This window comes from Polyodon spathula, chromosome 2 (assembly GCF_017654505.1).
Source record: "Polyodon spathula isolate WHYD16114869_AA chromosome 2, ASM1765450v1, whole genome shotgun sequence".
In the NCBI taxonomy this organism is placed as follows: domain Eukaryota; kingdom Metazoa; phylum Chordata; class Actinopteri; order Acipenseriformes; family Polyodontidae; genus Polyodon; species Polyodon spathula.
The window spans coordinates 65,959,916-65,970,516 of NC_054535.1; the positions used below are offsets into that span (position 1 = coordinate 65,959,916).

The following is a 10,601-nucleotide window of genomic DNA, read 5'->3' on the forward strand; positions in this document are numbered from 1 at the left end:
AAGCAGTGGAAGGGGCAAGGCAACACAAGTAACCACAGACATCCGTCATCAGTTAAGACGGACAACATACAACTCTCTGCAGATAACACAAGAGACATCCATCATCATGGTCCACTAGGTGTATGACCTGTAAGTGCTCCTTAGAGACCTACTGGGAGGCTGCTCAGGTTGATGGGGAAGACACACTGTATAAGGATGAATATTTACAGTATATATACAGCCAATTTACAGCCAATATAGTCCTAAAGCACTGGAGAACACAAAATATACTGGTATACAGCCCAGTGTATACAGTGAAACTGTATTATGCTGCTCATCCAGTATGACAGTTAAAAATTCTTGGTTGACCTGTGTTGTTGGTGCTGCCCTCTCAAACTGACATGACGCAGCACATTCCACTCGCCCATGTTAACACATTCTGGTAACAGTGTACATCATACACATTTTTGCAGGTGACAATATCATTGTGTCATACATCTGTCGCTCCCATTCCCCCCATCCATGTTACTATTAATGCTAGTGCCAGCCCAGCACACCTTCCTCCCTTGCCATTGAACATCTGCAATTCCATACAACTGAAAGTTGAAAGTTATGCTAGGACATAGATTCATATTACAACACTATTGGTAGTCGTTCTGTCATGCACCTGTGTTTCACGATTTGCCATACAGATACACTTCCCCTCATGTTGCTCTGCATGCAGTTCCCTACCCACCACCCAACAAACTGATGCACATCAAACATGTTGATGCCACGCTAGACCTTGATCATGGCAGTGGAATTCATAGAGGTACCGTGTGATGTTGGTGCCACTAGACCTGCTTAAGCAGTGCCCAGATGTTCACAGCACACTGGCATGACAGTAGACCACATACACCTAGTGGACCATGGTGATGAATGTTTCTTGTGTTGTCTGCAGAGAGTTGTATATTGTTCATCTTAACTGGCTGTCTGTGGTTTCTTGTGTTGCCGTGTCCCTTCCACTGCTTGTAAGGGGGTAGGAGGGAATGCAGAGTTAGGGTTAAAACCAGAACATTGCATTTCCCTACTTTATCATTTTAATATCAACCCAAACTGAAGCTTTAATGAAGTTTTTTGCAAAAAATGTCCTTCCTTTTTTGAGAATATATTAATAGCTACAAAATCTGTATTTTGAGCACAAAAAGTAAAAATGGTTATATTTCTAAACTTGATTAAACACGTCACAGGTGTATACACGTTAAACATGAACACTGGTTTATGTATAATACTCATGATTAGTGTTTCTTCACCTATTAACACAAAGTGTTTAGCTTTTCAATACTTCAGCATGTTTAAATTATAATCACTATACAGTTTAATTTGTGTTTAGAAAATAAACATCAATATGTGTTTATTATTTGTTGCCTGTAAGCATTTCATTTTATGTTTAATTCTTAATTTTTTAGTGTAAGCAGTTCTCTAGATACACATGTACATGTATTTGTGGTATTCACTCCATACACCCCCATATTCTGATATTCCGTAATAAAGAATATTGTAACCAAGTTTTTTGTAATAAAGAATATTGTAACCAAGTTTTTTTCAAAAAGCTATAGGTCTTTTTTTTAAATTGACTTTGCCCCCTAAAATACTGGTTTGTATCAGGATATCCATGAATTTACATTTGGTAGATTGATGATAACCTATTATCCATTTGTTCTTAAAGAAACACAATAAAAACATCCAGGATACTACTAAAGTCTACTGACTAGTAGAGGCGAATCTGTCACATAGGTAGTTACTGTTGTTATCAATTCTCTCGTTAGTTACCTGTTGTACCACTAGAGGACAGTGTTTTCTCACAGAAGGTTGAATATCACCTTGTGCTTGTGTGAATCCATGGTTTAATTTTTAAAAAATTTAATACAGTAATGACTGGTTTTATAGACCCCAATTAGCACTAATATTGCTTACCTAATGTCACCTTAGGTAAAATAGATAAAGACCATAGATAATGTACTGAGTTAAACTATGAGTTACAAATGTAAATTTATTTTTAATATATATATATATATATATTATATATATATATATATATATATATATATATATATATATATAATATATATCAGATATTATTTCAGTGCATCTATAGAAGATTGTTTAAGATGTGATCCAAGCTGTAAAGTGTGTGTGGGGAGTGAGCGCACAGACTGTGTGACCTGTCAGAGAAACTACTTCTTCCTGAGGGCCGAGGGAAGATGCTATTTCTCGTGTCCAGAGGGTTACTACAAAAACTCAGAGGAACACACTTGTGTTAGATGTCATCCAACTTGTAAAACTTGCAAAGGTAAGGGTGGTTTTACGGCATTAAATATACGAAAATGTACGAAATAGAAATACCACAATTGACATTACTTTGTCTAAAATGTAGATTAATGATATGCAAAGTGTGAAAGGGTGCGAGCCTTCAGGCTTTCTTTGAGGCATAATTGAAGACACAAAAAACTGCACACAGGGCTAAAGCAGAAGTTAGCACATGTTTATTTTCCAAAAATTACAAAAAAAGACTAACTCAAAATAAACAAGGTCAAATACAACATCACAAATAAACACTGTAATTATTATGGCTTGTATTAGCTCTCATCCAGAAAGCCTTTTGCTTCTGGTTACCTTCTACTTTTATTCAAGCACTGAGAAAATCAGCCTCGGTACTCTTTTTAGGTGTTCAGAGTCAGTGTTAAGTGGGAGCTGGACAATCAGCACTACGCCTGGCTGACATTCTGCACATGACAATTTGCAGATAATTAAATACCTAAGTCAAGGCCCATGGTTAACCCTTTTGAGGGCCCAGGTAACACCTTTCATGGAAAAATCTATCCTTTCAAACACTGTTGAATTCTTATAGAGTAATATACCAAACACAAACCCATATCAATCTGAGTGTGGTAATTTAACAAGGGGCATGAGAACATGTATAGCGTGTCCAAGTGCTTGTGGATTGCTTTCCACATTCATGTTTTCAACATAAACCTCAGCCTTTGTATAGGGTCTAACCCTATCACACAAGGTAAACCAGACACAACATAAATCTCTGCCCATGTGCAGGGTCTACTCTGTCACACAAGGTAAACCAGACACAGCATAAATCCCAGCCCATGTGCTGGGTCTCACCCTGTCACACAAGGTAAACCAGACAAAACATAAATCTCAGCCCACGTGTAGGGTCTTGCCCTGTCACACAAGGTAAACCAGAAACAACCTAAACCTCAGCCCATGTGCAGGGTCTCACCCTGCCACACTAGGTAAACCAGACACAACAGAAACCTCAGCCCATGTGCAGGGTTTCACCCTGCCACACAAGGTAGACCAGACACAATTTGGGCTATCGTTGGCCTCTTATTTTTATTGTCATTGAAAGTCACACAAGTTTCCAAAAAGAAGTTGGTCATTTTTATTTCACCTTTAATGTAACATGGCCCTTTTCTTTTGTACACATAACACCTTTATGCAGTTAATCTCTTTATTCTTTCTTTTGGTCAGGTAGGAATAGCTACTGTTCCACCAAAGACAGTGCAGTTCAAGTAAGCTAAAACTTTTTTCCTTTTTCTTTTTTTCTTTGCAGAGAAAGGAGCTCTTAAATGTGAATCCTGCCACTTTGGCTTTGACAATTTAAACGGAATATGTGTTTCCAAATGTCTAACTGGGGAATATGCTGTCGCTGAGGTATATACATTGTTTTTAATTAAAATTTAATATTAGTACCAATAATTATATATATATATATATATATATATATATATATATATATATATCTATATATATATATATATATATATATATATATAAGCTTCAAAATTCCAATAAGGCATGCAACTCATGAGACCATACACCATAGATTAAACATTTTCTTTGATTATTCTCTCAGACGAAACAGACGTATGTTTTTATTTGCATCAAGGTTAGAGTCTATGTGTTATCTACACTGTAACTTTCACTATCTTGTTACTAAAAGCCAGCTTGTCTTCATTCTTTACCCTGGAAGCTCTATTTGTCCTTTAAAGACAGATCCTTTTCTGTTGAAATCAGACCAAACATGGTTGGACAGATACATCTGTTACAGAATGTTACATGCAGCCACTTGAATTTAACATAACGGACCCACATTTTTGTCAATGTGACCATGGAAAGTGAGTCTGCATAACCTAGGCAGAGTTGTGGTTGTAGTCCAAAGGTCATCAATACCTACAAAACACACATTAGTGGTACATTTATAAATACTAAAAAATAACTTTGTAAATTCAGTGGCAAATGTTTTGACAAAAATTATATCTCAATGTCTTCAATATCAAATTGAGTTTTGTCTCCTATTCATTTATCACTGGATAATGTGGTCTGAACCCCCAAGTGATACAAGTGTGACAGATCTACAACCATATGCTGATTTTGCACATATTAAATATTAGCTTTGCGCTGATGTGAATAGCCTAATTTGTTCAGAGTTCAGTATTTACTGTTTTAAGCTGTTTTCTCATGAGATACAAATGAGATCTATACCTGCAATCTAGGATCCAGAGGTGGTGTGTAAGCCATGTGATGACAGCTGCATTGAATGCAAAGGATCTGGACCTAACAACTGTACAGATTGCCCTGCAAGTACATTAATAACACCAGAGGGTCGATGTCTGCATTGCTGTGATTCTCTCCTTCCTCAGTCTGTGGACTGCTGTAATTGCACAGAGACTAGAGGTAACTCATATTCCTGGTAGTTAAGTAGGCAAATAAAAAATTGACATGTTTATTAGCGATGTGAAAAGAAAATATATATATATATATATATATATATATATATATATATATATATATATATATATATATATATATATATATATATATATATGTGTGTGTGTAATTATGTGTACAGCTTTGGCCAAAAGTTTTCAAACTCGTAGTGTAGAGCTTAACATCCTAACTTTATTAAAAAAGTAAAATATACATGTGGTGTGTGTGTTTATTATGTGTATGTGTATATATATATATATATATATATATATATATATATATATATATATATATATATATATATATATATATTTGTTACACTAAAATCTGAGATTTCTGACATTGACCGAACAAAACGACTATTTCGCAATTTGAACATGACCAAATTTGAAAAGACAGAAATGAAATGTTTTTTTTTGGCGTTTGAGTAAATTATTTTGCTTCAATTGCAAAATGTAAAATACACACTAAGAAAGGATCAAAGCGGAAGACAAAAACATCTGCATCGGTCTTTGAATGAAGTGATTTAAACAAATTGCAAATTGAAAAATGACAATCAAACAAAAAAAAAATAGAAAGCAGCATCATTCTTAGACTGTTTTTGTCTTCTGCTTCGATCTTTTCTTAGTCTGTATTTTATATTCCGCAATTGGAGAAAAATAAATTTACTCAAACACCGAAAAAACATTTGTTCGGTCAATGTCAGAAATCTCAGATTTTAGTGTAACAAATACATACACACACACACAACATATATATAATATATATATATATATATATATATATATATATAATTTAGATATTTTATTTACATCATGTAATCAAAGAAAACACAAAATGATATGGCAAAAGTCTACTGGAAACCATAGTGGTAGTACAGTATTTTATGTTAGATTTCAAAATGTCACATTTTTCTAAATATTTGTTTTTAGTTTTTTTCTTAGTTTTTTTTTTTATGTCTGATAAATGATCTCAGGATTTTGACATTTCAAACAATATGTCAAGATCCTGAGAATTTATCTTGTGATCTCTACATAACAGTTTGCACAGTTGAGATCCTGGGACTGTATTTACTGTTATTCTTGCTTGGACTAACCAATATATATATGTACCTGGCTTGATATATATTGTGGAAAAACCATATGAGAAAGGGTGTCTCCTACGTAACAAGATAGGTGACATAATGTCTCCACACAGCGGGCTGTTATTTATAGTTTTCCACAGAGCAGTCTCAAAAGGACTGTGAAAAGTAAGAAGTGGTGGTCTTCCAGTAACACACTTTTTGTGGCTTTCTTTCCACAGAGGAGTGCATTGTTCAGTCTCACTTTATTCTCCAGCAAATGGATTACACCGACAAACCAGCTCTGTTCATCATCTCCTCCATCTTGATGATCCTGGCCCTGGGAGGAGGCATCTTCTTCTTCCTAAGATCCAGATCCAAGGGCCAACCCAAGGAGAAATCTGGCTACGAGAAACTGGCCAACAGCTCTAAGCCCATTTCTTCATTCGATCCCAAAAGGGCGAGTGGCGGCAGCAGCAGCTACCGCAAGGAACACGGGATAGAGTACAGCGATCGTGTAGAGAAGGAGGAGGAGGAAGAAGAAGATGAGGATGAAGACATCGTGTACATGGGGCAGGATGGCACAGTCTACCGCAAATTTAAATATGGACTGATGGAGGATGATGATGATGAGGAACTGGAATATGACGATGAAAGTTATTCATTCAAATAATAAAACAGATATCTAAGTTATTATTGTTTTTTTACTTCTGTTTTCCCCTTTAAAATTATTATTAATAATAAGAATAAGAATAAGAATAAGAAGAATAATAGCAGTGTTATAGTTTATGAAACATGGTCCAGAAACTCTATCACAATTTGCTATTTACTTCATATGATTTCAGTAGGTTTTTAAAAAGGGGTCAATTGTAATTCCTGTTGGATTGCTGACACTTTATAAAAAGTGCTAAGTTTTTTTTTGTTTGTTTTTTAATTGGTTTTGAAATCTTACTGCCACACACTCCAGGTTTCTAGATCAGAGAAGCTTAACAACAGCTAATTAACATTTAAAGGGAGGTAGAGATTTGGAAAATTTTAAAAAATGAAACGTTCAAGCCTTACTACACAACATGGATTATCTGCCCATACTGTAGGAAAATATTTTGAAACACTATTCTGAGTGGATCATATCTGAAAACAGTCTGTCTAGTGAGGGAGACTGATGTTTTCAAGAACACTTGATGTTACTCCAGTTTGTAGCTGCAACCCCACGATTTCCTTTGTCATGTGTACAGCTATGGCCAAAGGTTTTGCATCACATATAATTCTAGGATTTTATATATATAACACACATACACACACTGTATACATATTAACATAATTTAGATATTTTATTAAGCCATAATAGTAGTACAATATTTCATGTAAGATTTCACCAGTTTTTTGTTAAGTATTTGGAAAACGACAAACCAAATGTAATTCAATATGTTGAAGTAACATTATTCAGCAGGTTTCATTTGACTTTATGAAGCACCCTTCGTTCTGTAGGGTGATGCAACACTTTTGGTCGTAGCTGTACTGTACTGTGCTGTGCTGTGCTGTACTGTGTGCACTGTTTGTATTTAACACTTGTTTTTTGTTGAGTTTTTTTCGACTTGTTCATTATGAACTTTTGTCTGTTCTGAAGCTTCCTGGTTGATTTGTAATGTAATGAGAAAATGTCAAACACTTGCTGCAAGTATTTGTGAAAACAATTTTAATGTTTTAATTTATTTGTGTTTTTGGTGTGAAAATGTGTTTTCTTGTTGTGAGTAAACAATACATTTGTAATAATAATAATAGTATTTAGTCAGTGTTTACTAATGAGAATACTTGCTTCACCTCTGAGTCCATGCTATTGATATTTTAATCTCCCTTTTTATTACAGTACAGGTTAAAACATGTTCGTGTCATTCATATTTGGAAATGATGGTATCAGATGAATTCGGCTAGAATCAGATAGTTTTCCAGTTAGATTAAAATAACAAAATAAAGAATGATTGTTTTTGATAATTTAAAAAGATTTAGCCATCATAAAGTAACACAAATACCTAATAAAAAGTCAAACTTTACCTTATATCAGTGGTTTCCAACCTGTGGTCCGTGAGTAAACGCTACGTGGTCCACAATTCAGTTATGCAGTTCCAAGCAACACAACAAACACCTTGTGATCGTGTAAACAAGATCATACTGGAGTGTACAAGAACTTGTACAGCTGAGAAAAAAAATGAGAAAACCCTGTAAATCCGATTGATATTTGATCATTCTGTCTTGCGTCTTTTAATATATAAGTTTTTACAACATTTATAAATTCATTATATATTTTTTTCCTTATTACTGATAATAATTCAATGAATTAACTATTTTATTTATAAATGTTTATTTTGAGAAAATAATCAAGAATAGTATCCAAATCTTGCTTATACAGACCCTGAGAATAATATGTCATTGCAATTACTGAGGTGAAACGATGTCAAACATCAATATTTTTTCAACAAAATATTCAGCAAGTATTGTTAGGCCCCTTGGGTCATAGAATAACACATTTGTATGCATGTATCTAAGCAGAATACATAATAAAAAAATACTTAATTATTTAATTAAGATGGTATCTTTTAATAAGTACTATTCATTACTGAAATAAACTACTGTTCAGTACTGTTCCAAGAGGTGTTCTGGAAAAAAGGACACTGATTCCAAAATGCTGCTGTAAAAAATAGATTTTTAGCATTTTTTATATGAAAAAATATACTTTCTGTCCTGTGGCAGAATCTTAAACGACTTTTTAAAAAAATGCCAAAAAATTGGTACTAAATGGTGTAACCACAATTTATATAACTATATATAATATATATATAGTTATATATATATATATCTTATTATATATATATATATATATATATATATTCGTATTATTTATATATATATAGAATTGTCCCTTTAATTATCTCATTATGGTATTTACAGCGCGTATTAAAATAAGATTATTTGAAACAAAATAAATCGGTGTAACTAGTTGAAAATGTTTTAGATGCAGAATCGCCTTCAAAGCCGAGCCGATAACTGAAGAATCGCTTCATAACGTGACATCTAAAGTAAAATAAATGTACTAACTTGATGATGACTGTATCTTGCAAATCACTGTACTTTGTTTTAGGAACATAACTGTCTTGTCAAAATTAAACTTCTTTTTTTTTAGCCAGCATTATTTAAAAAAAAAAAAATTCTAGATCTAGCATTCACATAAATGTACATTTTTTTTAATACATGCTTGCGTTCAACGCAAGTGTTCAAGTCTCTATATATATATATTGTTATATATATATATATATATATATATATATATATATATATATATATATATATATATATACACAGTGGCTTGCAAAAGTATTGACCCCCCTTGGCATTTTTCCTATTTTGTTGCCTTACAACCTGGAATTAAAATTGATTTTTTGGGGGTTTGTATCATTTGATTTATACAACATGCCTACCACTTTGAAGATGCAAAATATTTTTATTGTGAAACAAACAAAAAATAAGACAAAAAAACAGAAAACTTGAGCGTGCATAACTATTCACCCCCCAAAATCAATAATTTGTGGAGCCATCCTTTGCAGCAATTATAGCTGGAAGTCTCTTGGGGTATGTATCTATAAGCTTGGCACATCTAGCCACTGGGATTTTTGCCCATTCTTCAAGGCAAAACTGATCCAGCTCCTTCAAGTTGGATGGGTTCCGCAGATGTACAGCAATCTTTAAGTTATACCACAAATTCTCAATTGAATTGAGGTCTGAGCTTTGACTAGGCCATTCCAAGACATTTAAATGTTTCCCCTTAAACCACTCGAGTGTTGCTTTAGCAGTATGCTTAGGGTCATTGTCCTGCTGGAAGGTGAACCTCCGTCCCAGTCTCAAATCTCTGGAAGACTTAAACAGGTTTCCCTCAAGAATTTCCCTGTATTTAACGCCATCCATCATTCCTTCAATTCTGACTGTGTTTGCTTATTTTTTTTCTTTAAGCAATGGCTTTTTTCTGGCCACTCTCCCTGACCTGTTTGGAGAGCTCCTTGGTGGTGCCCCTTGCTTAGTGGTGTTGCAGACTCTGGGGCCTTTCAGAACAGGTGTATATATACTGAGATCATGTGACAGATCATGTGACACTTAGATTGCACACAGGTGGACTTTATTTAACTAATTATGTGACTTCTGAAGGTACATGGTTGCACCAGATCTTATTTAGAGGCTTAATAGCAAAGGGGGTGAATACATATGCACGCACCACTTTTCTGTTATTTATTTTTTAGAATTTTTTGAAACAAGTTATTTTTTTCATTTCACTTCACCAATTTGGACTATTTTGTGTATGTCCATTACATGAAATCCAAATAAAAATCAATTTTAATTCCAGGTTGTAAGGCAACAAAATAGGAAAAATGCCAAGGGGGGTCAATACTTTCGCAAGCCACTGTATATATATATATATATATATATATATATATATATATATATATATATATATATATATATATATATATATATATATATATATATATATAATCTACTTTTTGTTCTGTATAAAAGTAGCACACTGCATTGAATATTCCCAACTCTTTGGAATGACTAAATTAACACAAACAAAAAAAGAGCTATTAAAACCCTAGTTTTAGTACTTTTCATTTTCAGCAATATAAAATATGTGCTACAGTGTTGCCAGGGATATAGGAATATCCCTATTATTTCCATAGTATGTGTTTTGGAGATTAGCTGCATGTAGTAACAGAAGCTAATGTGAAACAAAAAGAGGCTATATTTATTG

At 33.7% G+C, this 10,601-nt stretch overlaps 1 protein-coding gene across 1 annotated transcript in view; it reads left to right on the top strand.

Annotated features, from left to right (window-relative positions):
* LOC121299199 (proprotein convertase subtilisin/kexin type 5-like) overlaps window positions 1-7,104 on the top strand; it is a 168,205-nt gene extending 161,101 nt beyond the window's left edge. Inside the window, exons 34-37 of the mRNA XM_041226833.1 lie at window positions 2,094-2,311; window positions 3,587-3,687; window positions 4,530-4,710; window positions 6,046-7,104. Coding sequence (XP_041082767.1) covers window positions 2,094-2,311; window positions 3,587-3,687; window positions 4,530-4,710; window positions 6,046-6,476 — 931 coding nt within the window. The 3' untranslated portion in view covers window positions 6,477-7,104. The remainder of the gene's footprint in view (window positions 1-2,093; window positions 2,312-3,586; window positions 3,688-4,529; window positions 4,711-6,045) is intronic.
* The last annotated feature ends 3,497 nt before the right edge of the window (window positions 7,105-10,601 follow it).